General features: G+C 44.9%; 1 protein-coding gene across 9 annotated transcripts in view; it reads left to right on the forward strand.

Annotated features, from left to right (window-relative positions):
* Window positions 1–24,877, forward strand: part of Acaca (acetyl-CoA carboxylase alpha) — a 271,901-nt gene extending 247,024 nt beyond the window's left edge. For all 9 annotated transcript variants that reach the window (XM_029483172.1, XM_029483174.1, XM_029483176.1 and 6 more), the window contains 6 exons: window positions 3,518–3,695; window positions 5,436–5,548; window positions 14,670–14,824; window positions 15,407–15,577; window positions 21,279–21,415; window positions 22,783–24,877. In XM_029483172.1, coding sequence (XP_029339032.1) covers window positions 3,518–3,695; window positions 5,436–5,548; window positions 14,670–14,824; window positions 15,407–15,577; window positions 21,279–21,415; window positions 22,783–22,906 — 878 coding nt within the window. In that variant the 3' untranslated portion in view covers window positions 22,907–24,877. The remainder of the gene's footprint in view (window positions 1–3,517; window positions 3,696–5,435; window positions 5,549–14,669; window positions 14,825–15,406; window positions 15,578–21,278; window positions 21,416–22,782) is intronic.
* The last annotated feature ends 2,166 nt before the right edge of the window (window positions 24,878–27,043 follow it).

The following is a 27,043-nucleotide window of genomic DNA, read 5'->3' on the forward strand; positions in this document are numbered from 1 at the left end:
CAATAAGATCTGTTCCAGTTTACTAGTGTGGGCCACTGTGGAAATACTTCCACACCCCACTCCCTTGTTGGTATATGTGGTTGCCACAGCTTATCCGTGTTGTATAACAATAAAGGCCCCAGGTAGAGTTGATACTGGATGCTGGGCGTAATCACCATTCATGCAGATGTACTTTCCCAGGATGCTAGAAAGCTCCTTCCTCTCCAGTGAAGAACGGATCAATATTTCCGTTTCCAGTCCAGTTGCATTTCTCAGGCACCAGAACGACACGCAAATGTGTGGCTTTAAATTTCCCTGAACCGACTCTACCATAAACCCTTGGAGACCCCTCTGCTGATGGCCTTAGCTAAGTCTTTATTTCTAAAAATGAGGAAGGGTTTCAGACGTTTGTATGTCACATCATTGTTTCAAAATACTTGGTTTGGCGAAACTTGTGATTCAGTATTAACATATTAATTGTAGAATTTTCTATGTGTTTATATTTGAATAGCCTGTTTGGGAATATTTTGACAGTTACAGTTTAGGTCTGTTGGTGTTCCGGGGGAGATAGAAGTGTTATTTTAGCTCCAAGCATGGCAGCTTTAAAGAAGCCTAAAGTCCCTTTCCTTTGTCAGATTTAGAGCTTGAAGATATTTGTTTGGCAGCTAGATCCAAGCCCCTCACATAACTGCTCGTGCCATCAATACAGCTCCTGACATCTCTGAACATAAAGGAAATCCAGGCCACATTTAGATAGGTTCAATCACTCAAGTCTCTTCTGGGTTTAGTGTAGTCAGCCATTAGATGTGAGAGATTCCTCTCAAGCCTCACACGCTTTCCAAACAGTTAAGGATGAGTCAAGGAAGGTAGTAAAATGGTAACGTTAAGTCCTAAGTTTGAAGCTGGGCATGCTAATATATGCTTGTAATCTCAGCAATCAGGAGGCAGACCCAAAGTTCAAGGCCAACCTGAGCTACATAGTGATACCCCATCTCAGAAGAAAAACTTCATTTGAATATCATCTCTGCCATTTATTCTTACTTAACTATGCTTCCTATTGCTTAGCTGTAACATGGATATAGGAAAAATGTAAATATTCTGATTAATAAAATGATATTATGTATTTTCACCTGGGCATACAAGTGTATGTGTGTACAGTCATGATTCCTGCTGTGCAGTAATTTACTCAGGATGTGTGTGTGTGTGTGTGTGTGTGTGTGTGTGCACACACGTGCATGCACGCGCAGTGGTGATTCCTGCTTTGCACTAATCTACCCAATGATGAAAAGGAAGAACCAAAGTCCTTTTCACTAAAATGACAATTTTTCACTGTTTCATTTTAACTTCCATATAGTGTGAAGTTAAGCTGTGCTTTGTTTTGTTGTGTTTCCGAGATAGGGTTTCTCTGTGTGGCCCTGGCTGTTCTGGAATTTGCTCTGTAGACCAGGCTGTCCTGGAACTCACAAAGATCTGCCTGCCTCGGGAATGCTGGAAGTTGCCCGGCTGGGTTTTTATGCAATGAATGAAAATATAGGAAAAGTCTTGCTCTTTGGAGAGTTAGCTGTTAACCAGATGGACAGTGCAGGGATAGATTTTGATAGAAATACACTTTAACAAATGAAAATGAGGAAAATGGCTATAAACATTGTCTTAGTTTACCTGTAACTTCATTTGTTTCCAAGTCATATGACTTTTGTTCTGTCTTTTGCTTTATTTTCATCTTTTAATCTACTCTTCCATTTCTCCTCTGTGCACATACCAAGAGGACCACTCCTTCCTGCTACTTGTTCTGAAACTGTACTCTTGGCAGTACTGAAAAATATACCGCTAATTACACAATTATTTTATTATGTAGCACTAGTTGAAATATCCACTAAAGAATTAATTTAGTTAAAATAATTTGAACTGAGCAATTATTTTCATAAGCACAGAATTAGCGTAAAGTGCTTAAAGTCCTTTATTCCCGCTCTTCATACAGCAGTTGTGCAATTAGCAGTAAATTTTTTTTTGGTCTTTGCTTTCCACCCAAAGAAATAAATGTCTTCACTCTGATCATATATACAGAGTATATGACCATACACATTCCACATAGAATAGGAAATGTATCCTGGGGCAACTTGGAATGTCTGAAGTCCTCACAGATAGGCCAGGTTAGAGCAGTGGTCAAAAGCAGCTGCCTCACAGTAAACTGTGCTCACTGGTGCTCTGAATACAGAGCCATATTTACTCTGGAGACTGTGGCAGTTTAATTTGCCCATAACTACAGTGAAAGCAGTTTCTATTTGGTTTGCTCTTAACTTCCTGAGAAATGCTTCTTTGCCTTGGATTTCCAAAATTGATTTATTCCAAATTGAGATCCTCTCTGGATAGGAGACTTTGAACCCAGTTGAACCTGTTATTTGTTGTTTGGGAAGGATCCTTTGTGGCTGCAATGAAGTGCTCATTAAATGTCTGGACTCAGAACCCTAAACTAGCAGTGTTCAAACCTTACGGAGCTGGGAAGTGGGAAGCAGCCCATAAAGCATTGGGAAATGGGTGACTGACCCCAGGACTCTATTCATCTGTGCACCAAGGGTCTTTGTCTGCAAGCTGCTCCTGGCTTTTGGGGGACTACAGAGTATTCTTTAACAGAATGAAAAGAATGTGGCAATGTGAAAGTTCATAGATGAGTGTGCATATATAATTTCTCTCACTGATATCCTATAAAAATATAATTATTAAATATTTTTCTTATATTCTTTCAAAAGTATGTATGCTTATTCACTCATTATCTGCTGGCCTTAAGCACTGAGTATGTTTTAAGCCTTTGTATGTGCAAGGATGAAAAGTCCACAGTTTTTATCTTATTTGGAAATAAGGTCTCACTAAGTTGCTCAGGTTGATCTGGAACTCATCCTATAGTCCAGACTGGCTTCACAACTCACCACCATTCTCCTGCCTCGGCCTCCCAAATACCCAAGGAATTATGGGATTATAGGTGTGCCTATACCCTACCACTCCTGACTCCAGTTTTTAAGGAAGCATTCTTTTTTCAAGACCCATTACCATTAGCTACATATTTTAAGAACTCATTGTATGCTAAGAATCATGAAAGGAATTGAAAGAAGCTGGAATCGTTCCTTCCTTCAGAAAACCTAATGTAGTGAGAGAGATCACATATTGACATGAAAAATACTTAACATTTGTAGAGCAAGTATGAATTAATGTGGTGAAACCTGAATACCGAAATGCAGGGATGATATAAAATGGATATTTAATCGTGGGCTTTGCATACTGTGTCTTGTGAGAGATTGCATTTTTGCCGTGTGCTTTTGAAGCTCCTCTGAAATCTTGAGTGGGATACAGGTGGAGGCTTCAATCACGCTAGCCTTTGGGATGTCCACAGGACCTGTGGTGGCTGGAACCCTAACACCTGTCATTTCTCCCACGAGCAACCTCCTCATGGAGACAGAAAGTCTGTTTTCTGCATGTCCCATAACGTGACAGCTCTGCTTTGAGCAGAAGTTTGATTGTTTCTAATTTGTTTCATTCTCCATAGATATGTATGACCAAGTGCTCAAGTTTGGCGCTTACATTGTGGATGGCTTGCGGGAATGTTCCCAGCCTGTAATGGTTTACATCCCCCCCCAGGCTGAGCTTCGGGGTGGTTCTTGGGTTGTGATCGACCCTACCATCAACCCTCGGCACATGGAGATGTACGCTGACCGAGAAAGCAGGTATCATGTCTTCTCTATTGCATTCCATGCCTTCAAGGACCCTCTGGCTGTTGCTGCCCCCACCCCCCAGAACATTATAGTCACGACAACTTCATTTTAATTTGTCCATTCCTAAAAGACTCCAAGGTGAGGAAAATAGGCTTTCTAAATAGTGTCTGCTGGCACAAGGAAACCAGGCTGGAGTCAGCTTTTCTCAGTCTAGACCCCATCCCAGATTATTTTACTACAAAGTCCTCTTACAAACTCTCCCTTCCCATTCTCTATTTGGATAAGGATCTTAACAATCTCTTTTTGGGGCAAAAAGGAGCTTAAAGGAAGACTCAAATGTAACCAGAACTTTTAAAGGTCTGTCTGTCTGTCTGTCTGTCTTTATTTATTAAGATTTCTTTTTATTTATATGTATGTGCATTTGTCTGTGAGCATGTATGCCGTGTGGGGGCTATCATTAGAGGTCAGAAGAGGGTGTCAGATCCCCGAAACTGGAGTTAGGTAATTGTAATCCACTATGGATGCTGGGAACCAAAGGCAGTTCTTCTGGGAGAGCAGCAAGCATTCTTAACCACTGAGCCATCTCTCCAGCCCAGTTCTGGAGTTTAATCCACTAATTGTAGATAAATTTGGAGTGGTCTTTGCTCTTCTGGGATTGTCTCTCCTGTTAATGAGCTCACCTCCACTCTGGGACTCCAGACCAAAGTTGCCCCCTTCTGTTGGAGTACAGGGGCATCATCCTGACATTCCAAGAGGCTAAAGAACTATGTTTGTAAACCACCCCACTGCCAAAAAGAGACAAAACTGTAGAGAAGCCCAGATCTGTAAGAAAGTAGCTCTTGAAATTTAACAAATTGAGCCAAGCCTCCTCTCATGTGTTTGCAGTGCTTGTCTGAAACCATCGGCATCATTGTCCAAGTGTATTACTGCATCCCTCATTTATTGGAACACCCGCCTCTATCTCCCCAATATTTAGCCTTCTACTCCAAGAGCTACGTAGGAAAGAAAGTACAGTAGTTTCACTTTTGAATCCCTAAGCTGATGCTCTACACCAACAAGTCTCTTATTTTTAAGCCCTAAGCTATCCTCTGATAGCAGAGCAGAGAGATAGCTACAGCATCCTGCCCAGTGCTATGGAAGTTAGCAAAGTGAAGGCCTTGGAATTCCTTACAGAGAATGTTAACAATATTCTGACACCAGAAACCCTTCTGTAAACACTTTTTTAAAGTCCATTAAGAAATACCTATCTAATGCCTCTCAGCCTGGCCTAAATTGTGTGCTTCCAGAAATACGTTAACAGCTGTGGTACAGGACAGTCATTACCAACACTACGGGCTACTCTATACACACACCCACTTGTACAGCCCTAGTACTAGAGGTGTTTTCTCTGCCAGGGTGCCTACCTTTTGGGATTTTTTTTTTTTTTGTCTTTGTTGCGTTTTTCTGGAAAACAAAAAGGTGCTGCCTGTCACCTTTTATCAGCTTTCAGTGGTGGAATCTGTATTCTCTCTTTGAGATGGAAATCTACTGGTGTGGTAATGAGAATTATTTTAATTGCTTTATGCCAGGCCTCTCTTATACCTCACTTTGATACATCTTAGGTGCCTGTTTTTTACCCAGGGGTAACTTCTGGGAACCATGGGTGACCAAAACAGTAATGAACCTATTTCCTGTTCCACAAATTATAACTGGCCTAATTCTGTGTCTTCTTTCCTCTAAAGTTCACTGTTTTGTTTTCTTTTTTGCATTCAGGGGATCTGTTCTGGAGCCAGAAGGGACAGTAGAAATCAAATTCCGTAAAAAGGATCTGGTGAAAACCATGCGTCGGGTAGACCCAGTCTACATCCGCTTGGCTGAGCGATTGGGTACGTCTGCTTGTCCTGGCAAATCAATGAGCCATTCAGCTGATTTGTAATGAGTGCATTCGTAGGTCAGGAAAGGAGGCACTGAAGCATGTGATCAAATTCACGATGATCTTTATTTACCGTCCGCTGTATGGTAAGAACCCTGGTAGAATGAAATAGTGCGATAGGATAGAAGGTGGGCACTGAAAAGTCACGTGCGTTTTCCTTAAAGGGCAAATAGCCCACTTACTGGGGCGATGTTCTCATAGAGTATCATTAGCTAAAAGTTGCTTTGGAAGGCAGGCTAATCAGGTGGAGAATGTCTGTGACTTAAATGTTTCTTATTTCTGCGGTCTCTTTGGACAGCCTGTCTCATGTCTGGGGGGTGTGAATCAATGTCACATTATAAAAAAGCTGGTCTCTACCCAGACAGTGTTCTTGGGGTTAGTACACTACAGAAAATGGAAGTAAAGATTATGTACTCTATGCCTCCAAACAGTGGCTGCAGCAGCCATACCCTGGGAGCATTTGCACACCATGCATCCAGCCAGTGCCCTGTTGCTCATTTGTCTCAGAGCTCTTGGAAGGCACTTGTGATTAGAGCATGAGGCTAAACTGTGAGAGCCCTGTGATGGCTCTGATTCCTTTAAAACACCAAGCAGTCTTCTCCCATCCAGCTGCTTGCTGTGTCAGTGAGGATTGTTTAAGATTTGTTTTGTTTTGTTGTGGTTTTGTTTTTCTAAAGGAATAAAAAGGTTAAGTTTAAAAAGCAGTACAGCCTAGTGAATGGGCAGAGCAGAAAGATGCTAGCTCATTTTTGTTCTAAGGAACAGATTAATACAATACAGATTTTTGGATTCTATTATCTTCAGCATGTAGGATGAGAAAAGCTCTCCAGAGTGCCTGTAGCGAGGAGTCTGAGCAGGTGAAGTCTGGCCCAGGTTGCTTGCCATAAGTGGTGACTTGAGCCACAGTGATCCCTGTTTGTATCCCATTGTTAGCTGTCAGCTAACAGCAACCACAAACCAACCCAGCCACAGCCTGACCCTTTCTGGGGAAGAGGTACATACAAAAGGAAACTGGCAGGAGTTGTTCTAAAATCTACTACCACCAGATTTGTTGAGGTGATTTTTTTCCTTTCTTTTCCAAACAGGATAATTACTTCTGACCAACCCCATACACTTTAATTAAAGTGACTGCAGCCCAAGAGCAAGTTACTTACAACTGTACACAGGAAGCTCTAAAAGCCTCAGCTGCTGATAAGCATCTCACTTAAGGTGGTTCATAATTGCTCCAGCATCCAGTGACGGTCGCTGCTGTTTTTACCAATAATTCTGTACAAAGGCAGCAATGCCACAACTGTAGGACACAAACAATTGCCTAATTTTCTTTCATTTTTTTTCCTCTTTTTTTTTCTTTTTTTTTTTTTTTCTCCTGGTTTTCTTTCTGGCCAATTTAAAATTTGTCAAAGTCGGTCTTCTTCTGGATCACTGCCCTTTGATATTTCGCGCACTCCATTTGCCACAAACAAGCCGCAGGGCCGCAGTTCATGCTGACTCTAGCAGAAGCAGAGAGAGCCCCATTTATCTTGCACTGCCTGCTGAATTCCTACTCATTAACTGGGGGTTCACTGCCTCTTTTTAACCCCCCAATGGCTGTTATCATCCTTTTGAGTAACAGGATGGTAGAAGGAGGGATCCTCTCCACATCTGTTTGCAGAAGGCCTGGGTAGTGAGGGGTGTGGGGCCAGTGCGTCCTTCTCTTCACAGGGGTGGTGTTGTGCCCAACCCCATCCAGCACCTTCAACTGTAGGAACATGTGCTATGGGAAGGGAAAGATCCTCAAGTGATGGCCACTTAAGCATTTTCTATAAGCCATCTCATTATCAATTTCCTATTCGTGATGAGGAAAATCATATTTATTTAACCTTGACCAAATAATGACATTCAAAAAAGAATCTCTACCCAGCACTCAGGAGGCAGAGGCAGGCAGATCCCCGAGTTCAAGGGCAGCTTGGTCTACAGAGTAAGTTCCAGGATCACCAGGGCTACCCAGAGAAACCCTGTCTCAAAGAATGAGTGAATGAATAAATAGGTGGATGGATGAGTCTGTAGTCTGCTAAATCTGAAGCAATCTCTGACTCCAGGCATCTTGGAAACATGAGTGGATTAGAAATAATCATAAGGTATGTTACTTACCGGTATTCGCAGTCTATCTGACTACTCAAGTATAGTTACAACGCAGCAGATTGGCTTAGATGAGCTACAACAGCATCATATAAACCCAGTCTGGGGAGAGGTGCAGTGCCCTCTGGCTTCTCTCATAATGCCCACGACCAAACACTACCAAATGCCTTTTACAAAGTAGGTAGGTGAAAAATGACCTCATTGTCTAGATTGCAAAATTGAATCAAGAATGTAGATTAAACCAGGCTTCCAAGACAAACAGTAAATGTACGTGAGAGCACAGAATAGAATTCTCAGTCCCTACACTGAATACTGAGCCTGGTCTAAATCAAACAGGGATTCTTTCCCATTGTGAGCTAAAACTAGCTGCACAGAGAAAATCTGATTTAGGCCAAAGCCTATAGAAGTAGGTGTTACCTTGTATTTCTGTTCTCCTTCCTCATCAGCCTCTGTACTGGGGAGCACCCACTGAGCACCTAAGCAGACCTATGCAAACTGATGGGCTGCACAAAATTACAGTTTACTCACTAAGGATATAAATAGTAATTTCTGAGTGGTTTACTTCATCTCTTCCAAACTGTATTTCATAGGTAGATGGAGAGAAAGAACTAAGAATTGAAACCAGGAGCTTACGTTCTTAAATGAGTGTTTGCCATTTCTTATGGCTGGTTTGGAAGAGAAGGTTTGCAGATTTACAGTAATAACAATATATGCTAATTTCTGTTTGAAATGAAATAATTGCCCTTAATAGTAAGTTCAGATGGCAGGATGTTCCATCACTGAGCCAGTTCAGACCCTGTGTTCTCAGATGCAGCAAGCCTTGGTAGTCAATGAAGGGAGGATTACATTCTACCATTTGGGGCTTAAGGAAATCAAATTCCTTCTCTGGAAACAGTCTGGGTCCTCTAAGGCCTGTCTGTGTCTCAGTATCATCCAAGTATGTCTCTTGGAAGACTGCAGGAGAATGGCGGGGGAGAGGAGTGCTAGGCTAGCCCTGCCTCTCCTGTTGTGAGCTGAGGTCTTCCCGTGGATCTTTACCTGAGAGAAATGTCAGCTCACTAGATGGAGAAGGAACTATTGAGCAAGTACAAAGCAGTTATTAATATCCAGGTGTCCCTCTCCCTCAGTACAGTGAGCACATGGACAAAGGAGTCACGTAGGGAAGGAACCCTCGTTCCCAGACAGCTGGGCAGCCTGCCATGTAACTCCATAGTTCTACCCATATGAGACTGCCCTGATGGCTGACAGGTTCAGTCCTCGCTGGCCCTCGCCCAGTCTTCAGGCCTAACTAGGATCTAATGTGCCTGACCGGCTGGGGCATTTGGTGCATGTGGAGTATTGTGGCAGTTGAGGATATTCGTGTAAAACTTCCAGACATCTTTTTCCAAAGCTACCTCTTTATCAGCAAGAATGACCTAAGAAGGATTATCTTGGGTGATGGAGATTGAGGGGTTACTCTCAAAAGTGTGTGTTTCCCATCTCTCTTCAAGACGTTATGTTGCTTGTCAGAAGCAGAAAGAGGTGTTTTTGCTTAGAAAGTTGAGACTAGGAAAAATGTCCCGATAATTTATGCCTTAAAAGTGATGTCTCACCTGAAATGCATGGAGTGTCCTTTGTGATAAGGAAGCTGAGAAGACTTGGTAGTAGCTAAAGACACACCTCCTCACTTTAATTCTCAGCCTATTTATTTAGCTTGATATAATTTAGTAAGACCGTGGCATTTGTGGGGGAGCCATTTTAGTTTGACTTCAGGCCAATCATGTGTGTGTGTGTGCATGCACTCACGCACATGTATGTGTGTGTATATATATATATATATATATATATATATATATATATATATATATACATACACCAGCCCCTCAGAAACATACACCTCCCTCTCAGAAAGCTGTGATTTACAATTAGGACTTAGCAGGGATTTTGTTCAAGTAAACCCAGGCTCCTCTCCACCTGAAAGCTGATGTCAGAATATGTCCAAGGCCATCTTCCCATCTCGTACTTAGCTGGCCAAGATCCATGTATCCTGTCCTGCCAGATTTAGGGAGAGACCAGCAAAGGCCAGAAAGGATCTCTCTACCAGAATTGAGGAAACTCTGTGTTGTCCCCTCACTTTTTCATGTGGATATGTCTACGTGGGAGCTGGGGAGGGACTGAAGGAAGAACTATTCATTTTTATTCAGTTTACTGTATGGATTGTTTAAAATATGAATAAATTTTTTCACACTATTGCAAGGAATTTCTGGGTTAGACATCCCTTGGGAAGATTACACTTGGAATCAATATGCAATGCAGTTATGTTTAAGTAGGTGTGGCCCCTTTTGGAAAAAAAAAAGCAGACATATGAGAATAGGATTGTGGAGTTGGGGGAGAGAAACAGATAACACTGGTAGAAATGACTCCCATTACAGAAGGATTATGTGCTTTGCCAAGGGACCCACTGCAGGGTCCTGCTAAATAGCTCCCTTGGGGCATTTAAAACAGGAGGATCTAATTTACAGTTTCTCAAGAATGCTTTTGTGGCTTTTCTTTTTTTTTTTTAACAGCATACCTGTTAGGTCTGGAGAGATGGCATAGCAGTTAAGAACACTGGCTGCACCCATATGGGAACACACAACTGTCTGTAACTCCTGTTCTAGGGGCTCCAACATCCTCACACCGACATACATGCAAGCAAAACACCAGTGCACATAAAAAAATCTTTTTTTTTTTAAAAAAAAGCACGTTTTATATATAAGGAAATACAGAAATACTTTTTTGTGATTTTTTTCTTAACTATTCTCATATAGGAAATTCTCCAACAAAGAAAACGTGATTACATAGTTCTGCTAACTGCTATTTCTAGTGCTACATTTGAACCAGAAGAAGAGATCAGTCTTTGTGATTTTTCAGTAACAGATTTGATTCTGTGGCATTCAGGATCCTTGTGGGGAGGGTAATCCAGCTCTTAGCCCTTGTATATTTTATGTGTACCAATCAAAGCAAACTGCTTTTCTTAAGAGAAAGAAGAGTCAACAATTCTAAAAACGAAACAAAACAAAACTGTGTCCTTTGGAACAATTCTAAAAAAAAAAAGAGAGAGAAAGAAGAGTCTATAAAAGTTAAAGTTAGGTTTAGATCTACATAGGCTTCTTAAAAGACAAGTTAAGAGTGTTTCCGTTTTTTAAAACTAATATTGTGTGTGTGTGTGTGTGTGTATGTATGTCCGCTTCCCAGATTAGGATTATAAGTGAGAAGCCAAGCTTGAGTGAGGGTACACTGTTCTAGGCTCTAAAACCCGACTCCCTACCAGTCCCCCAAGCCCTGCTCCCTGGGTTGTATCTGCTTGACCTGGGGTAGACCTGGCTCTCTTCTGTGTTAAACAGCTGCTGCAGAAGCCAGCTACAACATGTGGCACTGTTTGTCCTGGTTTCAGCCTGACAGGCAGTGGGACTACAAGTGGATACTTGTAGATCAGTTTAAGATGTTTTAAAGGCCCAGAGTTTGGTTCCCAGCAACCATGTGGCAGCTCACACCATCTGTAACTCTGGCTCCAGAGCTTCCAATGACATCTTTGACCCTTGTAGGTACCAGGCACATGTGTCGTACACATACATACAGATGAAACACTAATAAAAGAATTTAAAAACCCAGGGCTCTGGCTGGACTCGGTAGGCCACCAGTGCCAGCGCTGGCCTCCTGGTTCTGCAGCATTTGGCAAGTTACTTGTTGCCTCTTAGTCTCCTCATCTTTGAGGTCATGACCTTTCAGGGCTGACACATTAGAGAGACTGGAAGCAGCATGGCATCTCAGTGATACCAGCTCTTGACACTTGGTTAGGCTGTGACGGCTTGTCTGTGTTCTACTCTTTATGTTAGTTCCTGAATCATATGTTTGGCTTTTAGGGTTTCATGGGCACTTTTGATTTTGTGAAGAGATGGGAGTAGCCTACCTTTCTCCCACTTTAGCCTTTGCCTAAGGCAGGATTCTAAAGAATGGCTTTCCTCTGTAGAGCATATTCTTACACACACATACACACACACACACACACACACACACTTTCCTAAAAACCCTGAGGCCCTGCAATCTGGCTAGAAAAGAAAGAAAACCATTCCAAGATATTTAATTGTACAGGGAGCTTACAGGATTGATCGAGAGCTTAGCTTTTTACAATAGTCCAGTGAATAAGAAATGCTCCTGACAAACGATCAATGATAGGATAATCACTCTTTATCCCTCCTCATTCTTACCTTCTTTCTTTCAGGAGAACAGGGTTCAGAAGTCAAAAATCTTTATAGACGCTGCTTTTAAATTAAGCAGAAAATAGACATTGACATATTTGTTAATCTCCCCTAAATCATTACCGGAGCTGGCTGCTCTGCTGTACAGGGAATGGGGCCCTTAGCAGGGCACAAGGGTGGCACCCACTTGAGAGCAGCCTTCACTCCTAGGACATAAAAGATTTAGAGACACTTTTCCTCAAAACAAAGCATAGACCCTGGGCCTGTTTACACGCTTCAGACTTGTCAGCACCTCTCCTCGCCCTGTTTCTCTTCTGAGGTGGCCTCTGGGGAATACTGCTTCATTTTCTGACTCCTGGAAAGACAAGAGAACCATCGTATTATTTCATTATTCCTTTGAAATTCTACACTAGTGCAATTGGCCCAACATCCCCTTTTCCTCCAACATGTTAAAACCATCATCGGCTTGCTTCCAGAAGGCTCTCCTCAGCCTGTTGTTTCTTCTCCTACTGCATCCAAATGTTGAGACTGCTCTTTTTTTTTTTAATTTTTTTTAAAGATTTATTTATTATTATATCTAAGTACACTGTAGTTGTCTTCAGATGAACCAGAAGAGGCATCAGATCTCATTACGGATGGTTGTGAGCCACCATGTGGTTGCTGGGATTTGAACTCAGGACCTTTGGAAGAGCAGTCGGTGCTCTTAACCACTGAGCCATCTCTCCAGTCCCCGAGACTACTCTTAACTCTGTGCAAACACAAGGAACCAGCTCTCCAGCTACTGCCAGGAGATCTGCTTCGCCGGTTTCATGACGATTACTGGGAACAAGCACAGGCTTTGGGTGTGGCCAGACCCGAGTGTAAATCCAGACTGAATTGCTTAACAGCCAGGGCCACTTTATACTTCAGAGCCCCTTTTCTGGTTTCTAAAGTGCAAAGGTGAGTATGAGGGTCAAGAGAATATATACGAAGTGGCCTGAAAAATACTTGAAGCACTGAGGATTCGTCTTAGCAGCAGGGTAACAGCTGTACAGCCCTAAATCTGAAGTAAGAGTGTGTGTGAATGTATATATTGACTTATGACATATATGATCTTGGGAAACTCAAGTGCACTGCCTGACACAAAATAAATGCTTAATAAATTATGTATGGCCCATGTAGGTACACATGTCCATTCAAGTACAATGTTGGCTGCTTACCCAGAGGAATCTTGAAGAATTTGGAGTTCCCTGCTGAACTGTCTCCTCAGTCTCCTACCATCCTTTGGGCCCCAGAAAACTGTATTTTTTCATCCTTGACTAAATCAGTAGGAGAAGCTACAGACATTGTCCTGGTCTTAGCTGCACAGTAAGACTAAGATGACTTGTGCCTCCTCCTTCTGAGTCTTCTGCTGTGCCTTAGCCTTCTGAAATGAAAGGGTCCACTACTACTGAGGTCCGGTCTTCTCCAAGGAAAAACAGCAGTGTGATACTAACCAAAAGCCTCAGAGAAGTTCTGGCTGTCACTCCTTTGCTCTATGGCTTTGATAAGTCACAAAAGTTCTCAGTGTATCAATGTCCTTACCTGTAAGGTGCTAAGAAAAATACAGCCTTAGGCAGTTGTGAAGGTTAGTGGGGCCTGAGGCAGAAGGTCAGTGATTGCCTCAGTGTGAGCACCCAAGACCCATGGGACTGCACCTGCTTCTCACAGATGTAAAACATGGGGATCTGGGCAGCCAAAAAGTCCATAAAATGAAGCGAGGTGCTAGAGTTCCATCCCTGTCCTTCTGTGTGACACGGCTCACGTGGCAGCCCAGGGCTGTTCATAAGCATGTGATTCATAATGGCATAAGAAACAAGGCCTGTTTCCAGACAGGCATATGCTTGAAACAGAGCTTTCTCTTCAGCATCCCATCACCTGTCCTGATGTATTTGTCAGTGCTAATGACAGAACACATGAGATTGTCCCCAGCACCAGGCTGTCACCTGTTGCTTCTTTAGCTAGATGTCCTCTTCCTTTCCTGGCAGACAGATAAATCTTCAGTATTGATTACAGACCCCATCCTAAAAGTAATTAGGGAGGGAATCAAACACCTCTACTAAAACCTGGGAGTTAAAGTCTCTGCCCAAATAAAGTCTTCTGTGTTCTGTGCTTAGCAATCCACACAGCTGCTCTTTTCTTCCCCTCCTGAAATGTTGTCACCTGGTCAGGGATTGGGAAACAGGCAATAATACATGGAACCTGCTTTACTTGACTAAATGTATTACTTGGAGGTAAAGCATATCCATATCTGGCATTAGAGGCTGTGGAGTACAGCAGCTTGCAACTTGGTGCTTAGCAGTTTCCCAGGCACCTGTTGAGGACATGATAAAATCAGCGCTGCTGGTCTGTGCTCTGCTCTGAGGGGAGGCTCGTCAGTTATGATGGTCATGGTGTCCATGCACCAGTCTCACCTTGTGGGGATAAAGGAGCCTTGCTCAAGGGCGCTGGACTATGAGAGTCCAGACCTGGGTGCTCAATTCACCTGCTCAGAAGAGGCCTGCAGAGCAGAGTTACCACCACTGCTTTCATACTTGTGACCTCTATAGGACAAAGAAGACACGTGGGCTCCCTGTGACAAAGTAAGGACAGGACTATCATCTCAGAGTCTGTTCTGCATCAAAGACTTAGTGATGACAGTGGGAAGGACGGTGGCTACATCTATGCCAAGACTTCTGGTCACTGCTGAGTGTGACAGACAGGTTTATGTAATTGCAGGCACCCCAGAGCTAAGCCCCACTGAGCGGAAGGAGCTGGAGAGCAAGTTGAAGGAGCGGGAGGAGTTCCTAATTCCCATTTACCATCAGGTAGCTGTGCAGTTTGCTGACTTGCACGACACACCAGGCCGGATGCAGGAGAAGGGTGTCATTAACGTAAGTAACACAATTGCCATTTCTGACTTGTCAAAGCCTTGTAAGTGACATAGGCGTGCAAGCAGGGAGCTGTGAGGGCCAGATCAGCACGGCTTATGCAGATCAAACCATTTCCATTTTTGTTTAAGAGATCTTTCTCCTTTTCTGTGTCCTCTGTCATAGAAAACAAAATGATTTAGGTTTCCTTGGAATCCTGACACTACTCTGAGGATTCTAATAGGAAACTGTGTGCCTTCATTAAGTGACATCAATCCAGGTGATCCCCAGACTGTGGAGTACTACAATGTCAAGGTTATGGTGACAGCTGATTCACCTTTGATCTGCATGAAAGTTGAGCTGACTGCTCAAAGCACATCGTTACCTTTCTAGTGCTCTGGGCATTCATGCTCTCCTTCAAAACCACCGTGAGGTCTTGGGTAGCATTTGGCAGGCTCCTGGCTGTGCAGTGTTCTCTTGGGAGGCCAGTTTTGGAGTGTTCAAGGGCTTTCCTGGACAGTAGCTTTGTATGCCTCAGGTTCCATCAGATTGAGTGCTAGTGCTGCAGTGACCACACTAACTCCCCTACCCTTAATGTGATTCTAGGATATCTTGGATTGGAAAACATCCCGCACCTTCTTCTACTGGCGGCTGAGGCGCCTCCTCCTGGAGGACCTGGTCAAGAAGAAAATCCACAATGCCAACCCTGAGCTGACTGACGGCCAGATCCAGGCCATGTTGAGACGCTGGTTTGTAGAAGTGGAAGGCACAGTGAAGGTATGTGAGGCACCTACCAACAAACCTGTACAGCGTACCTGAGAGTTACAAGGGTTGTCAAAGAATCTTCAGGCCTTCGGGGCAGGGTATAAGAGAGGAACCTAATACCCAAACCCTCTCCTGTTCACACACAGCCAAATGCTATGCTCTCAGATCCTGTCAGAAAAGCTAGAAAGGCCTCTCTGTGGCTACAGAGTCATTTAGCAAACCATTTGTAACACTTACAACATACTAGACCCTTGGGGCTTAGCAGTGAGAGACAATATTCCTGCCTACACAAGCACACCACAGTTTACACGTAAAAGGCAGAGGACAACTTGAAGGAACTGATTCTTTTCTTTTACCATGTGGGTTCCTGGGATCAAACTCAGGTCTTCAGCCTTGGTAGCAAGTGTCCTTAACAGCTAAGCCATTTTGCTTGCTGGTCCTATTTTATCAGGCTATTAGACAGATATACTTTGTCATTTATTACTTGTGTGATCAAAATCTTTGGTGACTGTCAGATATTGATGGAAAGTGGCTGGTGGCCTTGTCCTACAGAGGGCCACTCCGGTCTCCTCGAAAAAGCTACCTGGAGTCTTTGCTAATGACCTTTCTCATTGAGGAGCTGTAAGACTCAACCATCAGTTTTAAAGCCAGTGATGTGAAGTATTCTGAAATTCACCTTTGTGTTAAGTCTGCCTGTTTCTTTATGACTGGGAAGCTTCTTGGATAAATATTTCAGACGTGCAGCAGGGGAGTGGGACATTCTCTGACATTTGGTTCAGGTTAAGGTCAGTCTCTGGCATCATAATTGAGTGAGACAATTTTGTCAGTGGCTACTGGCAGCTTCTAGTGGAAGTTGGCATTGAAAGTCATGCAAGTGTAAAATAAGAGGTTGTTCTCCAGTTAAGAGTGGCCAGCTAGGTAAATGGAGTGTGTGTGTGTGGCCCATACGCCTCCCTACCACATTAGTCACTAATGGACGTGCACAGCCTCGGTGGGCACAAGGATGAGGAGAAGGAATAGCTTCCCTCCAAGCATGAAGTGAATAGATAGGTCCCTCGCTTGCTCCTTAGTGGCATCCTCCCAGGGGGCAGCGTGTCTAAAGAAACCAGCCATTGCTATCTTTCATCAGTGTGAGCCATATGTGCACAGGCTCCCGGCTGGATTGAGTGCAGAAGACACTGCAGGCACACAGCTCGGGAAGAGGCTGTCTGCACATTAAATACCTGCGATCCCCAATAGTTGATACTATTTCCTTTGCCCGTGTTTACAGAATATTGCATTCCCCGTGAGCTCTCCTGCCAGAGGACAGGAAAGAGAGACAGGAAGGACAGCTGAGCCTGTGAAGTCAGGACATGCGACTTTGAAACTTCCTGCCACATTCTGCAGGCTCAGCAGGACTGGTTAGTGTAGGATAGGTGATAAAATCGGAAGTGCCCTTGAGAGGAGGCAGTGCTGCAGTGCTGAAAGTGTAGTGCTGCCTCTGCAGGGCACACAGAAGCTGCCTGGTGTTAGAACATGGCTGAAGCACTTGGTGTGTGGAGGCACATACAGTCTTCTAATAGTGACAGATTTCATGTGCTGTTTCCCTCAAACGCAGACACTGATAGTCTTTGTTTGAGTGGTAGGTCTCTGTTGTAGTTACTGATGCAGAAGTCATGAAGTGATATGCATTTATGACGTCATGAAGTGATAAGCGTTTATTAGCCATGCTTTGTGTTTTTCCCCCAAGAGATTTTGTTTTCTTGAGCGATTATGAAACTTCTATTCCTTTAGAGACCTTCATCCCATGATTTCTAGGATTCCACTTGGATCCACTGGGCAGTCCTGTTAGAGGAAGTTCTTGGGTTTATAGCTCGTGGTCTCACTGTGGAAAGAAGCAGCTTCATAACCACAGCTCCCTAAGGAAAAGCTTCACGAGCTATGGGTGGAATTAGGCGGTGCAAACAGCACATGTTTGCTTCATGAAGATGGTTTCTGTTTTGATTTCTAGCTCCACAATTTGAGGTATAGAGTTTTCTAACAGGCCAATTGGTTCTGTGCCTGCAGACTCCAACAGGAGAAATCACAGTTAAGACTTTCCATAGAACACTGGGGTGGGGGGGGGAGTGGATTTTGTAAGATCTCAGACTCTGAGGTTTCCATTTTTACATTTATTTGCTTGAACACATTATTTGAACCCCCATTCCCTTATGTATAAAATGGGGATAATGTTTATGGTGTCGAAGGCAAAACATGTTAGAAGTTAAATAGCAGCCAGACTTGGTGGGGTATACCTTCAATCCCAAAACTCAGGAATGGGATTTCTAGGCTAGCCAGGTATACATAGTGAGACCTTGTCTCAAGAAGACAAAAAAGGAAGAGGGAGGGAGGGAGGGAGGGAGTGTGTTAAAGTATAAGACTTGGTCACACTGACATATCCTGGAAGGATTGCTGGCTCACAGTAGTGTCCTCAGGGTTTGGTGCCCTAATTTATTCTAATTGTCCAGAGTTATCTGCTTCCTCTTATTCTGGATTTCCAAATGGAATGGGATCTTGTGTTGATAGGTCTCTATTGCCTCAAGGAACCTATAGATAGTTCACTGTACCAGGGAGGGATAAGGTGAGGGCAAAATGTCAACAATGGCCTGGCCCAGCCATGGAATCTAGCAAGCCACTGCTTACACAATCTTTTTGTGGTGTTCTCCAAAGCCTCTGAAAGAAATGACCTTGCATCTTGGGTGTTAGGTCATAACCTTGGAAACACTATTAAAAACAATCTTTCTAGAGTGTGTATATCTCCCTCATCCCCCCACCACCCCCCACACCCTCCACACACACCAGGTCAGATGGCTCCTAGGCATCTCTCCAGCTGGAAGCATCTCTTAAGCAGCCCACACAGTGGAGTCATTTGTAGGCGTGGTAGTCAGGGCTCACAGCCACCAGGTTGTGCCCTAGTCACTCCCTAGCCCTGTTCTACTGTTGCTTAGGGAGAGCTTAACAGCTGTCCAGTGCATTAGAAATGAACCTTTTCAAACAGGTCATTTAGATTTTGTAAGCTAGTCTAATTATTACATATAATTAGTGAGGCTGAGTGGTGCCTGAGATACTTATCCATTGATGCAGAAAGAGTGTCTGTTGAACGTGTACTGTAAGACAAGCAAGTGTTGTGATGTTTAATTATTGATATCTTATTGATATTAAGATGCTCTGGCTGGGATGTCAGACAAGTGGTCCCAGGCTGTCATGAGGCTAATAGCCAGCATTTCATATTTGTTTAAAATCCATAGTAGATAGCTACATTTTTATAATTCTAAGGAAAACCATGATAATGACTTTTCTCCCTTGGAACAGAGGTGGCCTGTCCTTCCTTATGGCTGGAATGGTGAGTCTCATAACTGTTCTTAAAGGCAGCTTGCTTTTCCTAAATGGAACAGAATAACTCAGAGCAGAGAGTATGGTAAACCCTCCCAGACTGATTCAGACAAAACAGCATTGAAAAAACGCAAATTTGTTTCTTTTTGTTAAAGACACAGTTGGTTGGAACTCAGAGTCTCTATCTTCATGTACTTTGGGCTTCAGGCTTAGTGGCAACATCCAGTCGTGTTCTGAACAAACTGTGTTTCATACACAGGATCCATAGGTTTAAGCATCTAAAAGCTTGGAATGTGGCACTGTAGTTCTGCCTGGGAACTGTTATAGAATGTTGAAACACCTTCAGTAGCTTGTGGCTTTGGGAGGGGAAGGCAGGAGTGTTTACTCTAGAGGGTAGCTGACTTTCTCCAGTGTAGTGAGCATCGTTAGAAGCTGGCATCTCGTTAGCTAATGCATTACACCAATCAAGGAGAGTTATCTTAAGCCACAATTAATCTGCTCCCTGGCATATGTTGATAGCAAAGCATCATGCTGTTTCTTAATTAAAAGCAAACGGATTAAAAATGATTAATAAGAGTATTAAATATTCTCCTAAACTAAAGGCGTTGGGACTCCTGAGTGAATCTAGTTGGGTTTTGTTTGGTTTCCTTCTGAAGCTAAAGCTGCTATTGTTTTATTTTCTTGCACCTCTCTCCACCAAATCCTCCTAAGTTGGGGAAGGTGTGCAGTCCTCAAGCCACAGAGAACTTTTCATTACCACGGAGGAGATGGCCAGTTTATAAAAGTGGCAGTGGCTAGAGTCCAGGTGTGTTCATTCATCTGGGGCAGCCATAAGCTGGACCACATGAGCCGGGTGCCTCCTGGTCTGCAGAATCTGCCATAGTTTTCCATAGGAGCAAAAGGGTTTCCCTGTCGCAGACACTCGGAGGAGGGGAGTTCCCAGCTTGCTCAGTGAAGAGAGCTGACCTCCATCAGATATGCCCAAAGTGAGCAAATCTGGAGCCAGGAAAAGAGGTAGACAGACTGCTGGAAAAGGCTTCCTGCTCCTTAGCCTGGGAACCTGTGATCCAGCCATAGTAAACAGCCAGGCACAGCCAGCTCAGCAGCTATGTCAGGGGAGGGCATGAGTCTGAAAGAACCACAGAGGGTCTCACTCTGTACCCTTGCCTCAGTGTAGCCAGGCTAGCCTTAACCCTCTGTCCTCCTGCCTCATCCTTACAGGTGCTGGCATGAAGTGTGTGCCACCATACCTAGCAATAAATAGTATTTTTAAAGCATGGTTTCTGTTAGAAGACACCCCAGTGTCCTTCCTAATGCCAGATGCTGCATCTTAGAATGTTCAATCTACACTTGTGTAGGACCTGAGGTTGCAGCTGTGGCTTTGTGGCTTTGCTTGTATCTAGGTTTCCTGAAGCCACAGCATAAGCCTCAGAGTCCCTACAGTGCCCACCTATTAAATTACAGCGCCAAACTCATTGTCATTCTGACTTTGACTTCGTTAGTGATAACAGAAAAGGGTAGCGCACCTTTAAATGACGAGCTTTGTGGTTAATTACCCAAACAAAATGACATAAATATGAATGAGCCCTAATGGTGGTACTTGGTTTTCCGGAAACCATTAACAAAACGATTCCTAAATGATTTGTAAAGAAATGAGAGAAGAGAGCAAGGAGAAGGCTATTAGGCTTCTAACACACTCCTGAGTTATTATGTAGTCAGCTGCCTCACAAATACTCAGCTAAATGATCTTGAAAGAAGGGAGGTGAGGGGTGGGCTGTGAGACTCTGAGGGCTGCAGACTTCCTGACCCTCCGAGGTGTTCTCAGAGCTCATAGTGGGTTAGCTTTCTGACTTGGTGGCAGTACTGTAGCACCAAGACTTCCCCGTATCAGCAGCCAAGTTGTACTGTGTGTTGTCCTGTAAGCCTTGCTCCCAAGTCTTTACCAGGCACAGCAGGCTTCCCAGCTGGAGGGCTAAGGCACAGTTGAAGCCTTGTCTGCCACATCTTGCTAGGACTGGAATAGATCTTGAGGATCAGTGTCTCTGCTCCTCCAAAAAGAAACAGCCACATACACACCTTTCCCTCCTGATCACACTTAAGTACCCTGCTCCACACAGACCTGTTGTAGGACAGTAGATGGGAGCCTCCCAGGACAGACTCCCACGTGAGCATCCGGAGGCCAAAGAAAGGAAGACAGATGAAGGCAGCTTCCCTCCGGGAGCCTGTCCTCTCCCCGTGCAGCCACAACAGAAAAGGAGAATGTAGAACAGTGTTTGTACACCAAGAAAGCTCTTGGAATACTAGACAATTGGGTGTTGAAGCCTGGCCCCCCGGTGTCTGACCAAGGCTTGCGTGTTTGCAGGCTTACGTCTGGGACAATAATAAGGACCTGGTGGAGTGGCTGGAGAAGCAACTGACAGAGGAAGATGGCGTCCGCTCTGTGATAGAGGAGAACATCAAATACATCAGCAGGGACTATGTCCTCAAGCAGATCCGCAGGTGAGACCGTGGGAGGGGGGGCCTCAAGGCTAGGGAGGGGCTGATTTCTTTAAAAGTTCAGAATAAACTATAAGAGATACAGAGACAGCCCTGAGACACAGCTTCCTGTGTCAGGACACTTTTACTCACACGTTCACTCTAGGTACAGAGACTCAAACCACGTAGATGATTCTAGGAGGAGGGAAAGCTGACATCTCTTGGGGAGATGCCCGTGAAACTATTTGGAAATATATTACTTAGAAAAAAGTCATAAAAGTAAGAGCCGGTGCGAGTAACTCTCCTGTTGTGCATGTGTTTACCTTATGGCACTGTATGCCGACTCCAAGGACAGAACGCTCTCCTAGGTAGCTACAGTAAAGTGATCACTCACCTTTAGCAGGCAGGCTACTGACTAAATGCTTTTATGGAGTTTTCCCATGATGGTGGCTGTAGCATGTGGGAATCCTCTATGCTGCCATGCCCTGGTCTTCTGTTTCATTTATTTAATGTATGTATGTGAATACACTATTGCCGTCTTCAGATACACCAGAAGAGGGCATCAGATCTCATCACAGACAGTTGTGAGTCACCAGGTGGTTGCTGGGAATTGAACTCAGGACTTCTAGATGAGCAGTCAATGCTCTAACCACTGAACAATCTCTCCAGCCCCCTAACTCACTCTGTAGACCTGGCTGGCCTCGAACTCAGAAATTCGCCTGCCTTCTGCCTCCCAAGTGCTGGGATTAAAGGAATGCACCACCACTGCATGGCCTATAGAACATTCTTATTTTAGGTTATCTGATGTTTCTTTGTGATTCAAGTTCTGCATTATGGCCATATCATCATACATGCAGTGTTCTGGCCACCCCACTAAAAGGCACCCAAGACCATCTGACCCTGATGTTAAAACTCTATTGCATAGCCAAGCTCAATAGTTCTTGATCTGAACTCTGCCTTCCACAATTATACTCCACTCAAACTCTGCAAGCAAGAGCTCCTGTCTTCCCTGATACATTTCTATACTCATTATTGATGTAGACTATTTCTACTAACCTTATTTTATAGTTTGCTATGGGACATTTGGCACTACTATTCTATGTGTCTAAGAAGTGTCCTTCCTGCCGGCACCACTGTTATTGTGTCCCTGTCATTTTTTTCTTTGGGGGGTTATTTTTTAATTACTCCTTATTTTCTAACATAGAAAGATGTTTTCTAGTTCATTTTAAACTGCTTCCTAGATACCTAGCTACATCTGAGCATAGGAAAGTCCATGGTGCAGTGAGCACAGTGTGTATGCTGGCCCCTGTTAGCCTATCTGTCTGGCAGTTCTTAAGCCAGTCGAGACCTTCTACCTATTTCTTCTTCACGATCCCTAATCTTCTCTCCAGCTTGGTCCAGGCCAATCCAGAAGTCGCCATGGACTCCATCGTCCACATGACCCAGCACATCTCACCTACCCAGCGAGCAGAAGTTGTAAGGATCCTCTCCACTATGGATTCCCCGTCCACGTAGGAGGGGCTTCCCACCCACCCCTGCCCTGTCTCTGAGAAGAGAGTAGGGCTGCCTCTCCCACCTGAGACCACTGTAATGAGAAGGCACCGGAGGCCTGAGACTGGATCAGTGGCATTTGCTTCCCTTGAGTGTTTCAGGCTCTGCATGACATCCTGGGCTATAGGATCACACAGCCCAGTCACACATACCCGATTCAGTATTTATTAGCCCAGCTGTGATGACAGTCTTCTTCCCATGCACAGGACTGAGAAGGCAATGAAAGGTACTTGCCTGTACCATGAGGTCTTACTAGACTAAAGCAGGACTGCCCTCCGTCCTGCCTGCCCCAGCATAGGGTCGTGTGAACAGTGTCCAAGTGTCTGCAGCCCCTGCCCCATGAGCCACAGCCAACAGGGGAGGGCTGGGGCTGCCAGGAGACGCAAGTCCATCGATCACTACCCCACATTGCAACCAAGCACATGCCAGGCATTGGAGAGGGACAGTCCCATCTAACCACAGCAAGATAACTATGAGAAATGTCAGAGCAGAAAATCTGTCACAAGCCCATGAGAACACAGAGATGAAGGCAAAGCCATGATCTAACAGGCAGGCTCAAAACCAGATCATGTCATTGTTCCTGGTCAAAAACTCTCAACCACCTCAGTGGCGTCTCAGTATCCCTGGGGAAGATGGTCACCCTGCCACCACCTTCCTTATCACTATGTAATCACATAGTGACTATACCTAGGAGCTAAAGGCCTGTGCATAAGGGCCCTAGCCTCTGTGGGTGGATGGAGACAGGCAGGCAGTGCAGGAGCCTGAGGTGGCTAAGAGGAGGCTCTTTTCTGTTGGTGATAGGGGAAGAGTACTTCAAAACAGAAGTCTCTTCTGGGGACAGGTTGTCACTATGGGGCCATGCCTATTCCTGGCAGAAGGTATGGCGGGTCACCCACCTGATGACACCTGTGCTTTCAGCACCAGAAACTGGCCGCCTTGATGTTAGGAGGCTTCCAGGGAACAAGAATTCACCTGCCCTTAAGATACCTTACAGTTCAGTCTCGGTGCTGGTGTTTCCAGACTTCTGGGCCCTATGTGGCCAGCAACACGGCTTCCTCAGGGGTGGCCTGAAAAGTTTAACTACCCATTTGCCCAAGAAAGCAGCTGATGGTTCAGCATTTGTGTTCATAAAGCAAGAATGAAGATGATCAGAACTCGTATAACATCCAGTTTCTACATTATGACTAATACATCTGTCGCTGAAGATAAAGAAGGAAAAAGATACCTGCCACAGAAACCATTCGAGTGAGTACTTCAGTCTGAGCCTTAACTTGGATTCCACGAAAAGAGCTGACCTCCCCTTCAGGAGCACCTCAAGTAGATATTCCAGAGGACCTTCTCAATGGTGCCACATTGCAAGTGGACATCCAAGGGACTATAGATGCGAGTTGCCCCACCCCCACAAGCCCTGGTGGAAGGAACAGGAGGGCCAGAGCTGGATCAGGTGGGGAGCATCCTTAGTCCAGAAGGAAGCTCCCTGGCCCCTGGTTCCCTGCTTACCTGGTAGGTAAGGATGGGATTTGTCTCCGGCCTCCACTTTTGCTACAGCACATCCAATCCCACACCCCCGGTGGTATGAGAGTTGCTTTCCTGGAGAGGTGGAGTGGGCTGGGCTTGTATAAGTCCCTTTTCCCTGCTGCCCCATCCCCAGGACTGGGCCTTCTCATATGGAGAAGTCAGAGCCACAGCACATGGGCAGTCTGATGGTACCACAGCCCATTACACATGCAAGGTTACTGAGGAAGGAGGATGAATGATGTATTGACCCAGACTGGCTTGAACTGAGATTGCCATATTATCTGTCCACTTGTTCACAAAGCAGCCTTCACGCGTGTCAGTGAGAGTTCGATGGACACACACGCCAGCGAGCAGGGGCTTCAGTCCAATGCACTCTTCTCACGTTTTGTTGAAATAAACCTCCACATTTGTAGAAGAGCCACCGTTTGTCATTTCAACCCATGCCCAGCCACCCATTATCTGGTCCCACTTTCAGCAGAACTACAGGGGCCAGAGAAGGGACAAACCCCTCCTTGGCTCTACAGTGCCAGCTAGCCTTTGTCTCCTGAAATTGCTAAGAATGAACAGGGTAAGAGCAGGATAGCTTTGTCCAGTGCTGGCCTTTGCCTGCCCTATGTTCTGACACTATCAGTATTCCAGATCCCTCCAGCTAAATACAAGTTCTCTAGGGGTGTTTTCCCATAGAGTGTTCTGCTATAGAATTTTTACTGCCAAGATCCAGGTGGGAGTCCTGGTAAGTCACTCCCCCAAAGGAGAATTGGTTTAGGGTAGGGACAAGAAAGACCTTAGGAAGAAGGAATTCAGCCTGTTTGTGGGTACTAGCTCCAGAGTCCCAGCCCAGAGAAAAGCCACCCAAAAATCTTTGAAACTCTGAGCCCTGCTCCTTGCCAGTACACAGGACTCCACTGTCCTCAGCATTATGAGTTCTGGGACCACTCCACCCTTGAGGATTTTTTTAGGCTTTCTGGGTTCTAAAGTCTGAGCACTTAGAGCACTAGAGGGCAGGAAAGTCATGATTATGTGTCCTTAACTCTCCCTACCCCACTTCCTCAGAACAAGATCTGTGCCCCCCCATCCCCAGGAATGGAGGCAGCAAAGCAGGGTAGTAGGGGGTCTTGGATTATTAAGTTTGGTTTTGTTTTGGGGGAATTGTTTTGTTGTAAGCAGGGGTAATACTTTATGAATAACATATTAAGATATATTAGCTCCCTTAAGTCAGTGTTCTAGAAAGAGGAGCAAGAAGAGAGGCTTGAGCTGGGCTTTAGGGCCCATGCTTATACTCTAGCGTTCAAGGGGTTGAAGATTGTGAGATCTAGGCCACCCTGGTCTATAGATGAACCTGTGTCAAAGCAAGAAGTAGAGGGATACAGAATTCTCATGAGAACTGCTTCTCTGCCTGCAGCTGCACCCTTTGAACAGGGATCTGCGTCAGCACAGAAACCTGGTCTGCAGCTGAGGGCCAGGGTATGGGCTTTCAGCAGACCCCGAGCTTAGCTAGCACTGGTCTGTGCTGCTGAGATAGGCTCTCACTGCCTGCAGTCCCCCTAGGGAGGCAGAGAACTCAGAGGCCCAAATGAGCATGAGTACACAGACAACTAAGACTGGAAGCCTCTTGTCAGAATGAAGTGTTGGTGTCTGCAGTTATTCAGGGCCACTGGGACACCACTGGTATCAGACCAGAAGCCAGCTGCTCCTGATATCTGAATGTGGGTTAGTGTGTGGGAAGGTTTAGACTAGGGCCTGCACAAAAAGAAAAAGAAAAAAAGGAGCACTGTCCTGGGTACCACAAAATCTGAGTCCAAGCTCACCTCCCGTGTATATGTGTAGTCCCTGGCAGGTACTGAAAATAATACTAGACTGACAGCTATTTTCTATACTCCAAGAAGGCATCTAAGCTGTCTTTGTGCCTACTGGGGAGTTTCTCTGATCCTGGACATAACTGGCTGCCTTGTGGCTGAAAACCCTGTTTGGCAGTTAACGAGTACTGGTATTAGGACAGCTTCATAAACTCAGTACTCTAGTAAGCTGTGTCTCCTGAAGGAAGGTGCCCTGCAGTTGGTGAGAAGGTAGAATAATGGCGCCCCCACCCCAGGAGGATAGGAAGCCAGAGCAGGCTCCACTGGGTAGGAACTGAAAGTGGACAGGCTAGATCTTAGTCAGTGGGGCTGAATGACTCAATTACTCTAGAGGAAGCAGGGAGGTTGCTAGAGATGAGGAGAGACTGAAACCACACAAAAAGCTCAGGCTTGGAAATAGGAAAAGGCTAACAGCATTCTGCCCGGACTTTCTGGCTCTTTGATAGCCATTTCACAGAAAGAACTGGGCAGGGTGGAACACACCTCTAATCCCAGCAATCTGGAGGCAGAACAAGAAGATCACAGCAAGTCCAAGCCAAGCTAGGGCCATAGCAAGACCCTGCCTCAAAACTGGACCAGGAGAGTCTCAAGCTGGACTCTTCATTTCCATCCCTGGGAAAGCTTCCGACGCCTCGCCAGTACAGTGTGGATTGTAACAGCTTTCCCAGAGTTTAGATACGATGACTCCATTGCCGGATATTCTAGCAAGTTCTCAGAGCAGTTGTTT

The sequence above is a fragment of the Mus caroli genome, chromosome 11 (genome assembly GCF_900094665.2).
Source record: "Mus caroli chromosome 11, CAROLI_EIJ_v1.1, whole genome shotgun sequence".
NCBI lineage: Eukaryota > Metazoa > Chordata > Mammalia > Rodentia > Muridae > Mus > Mus caroli.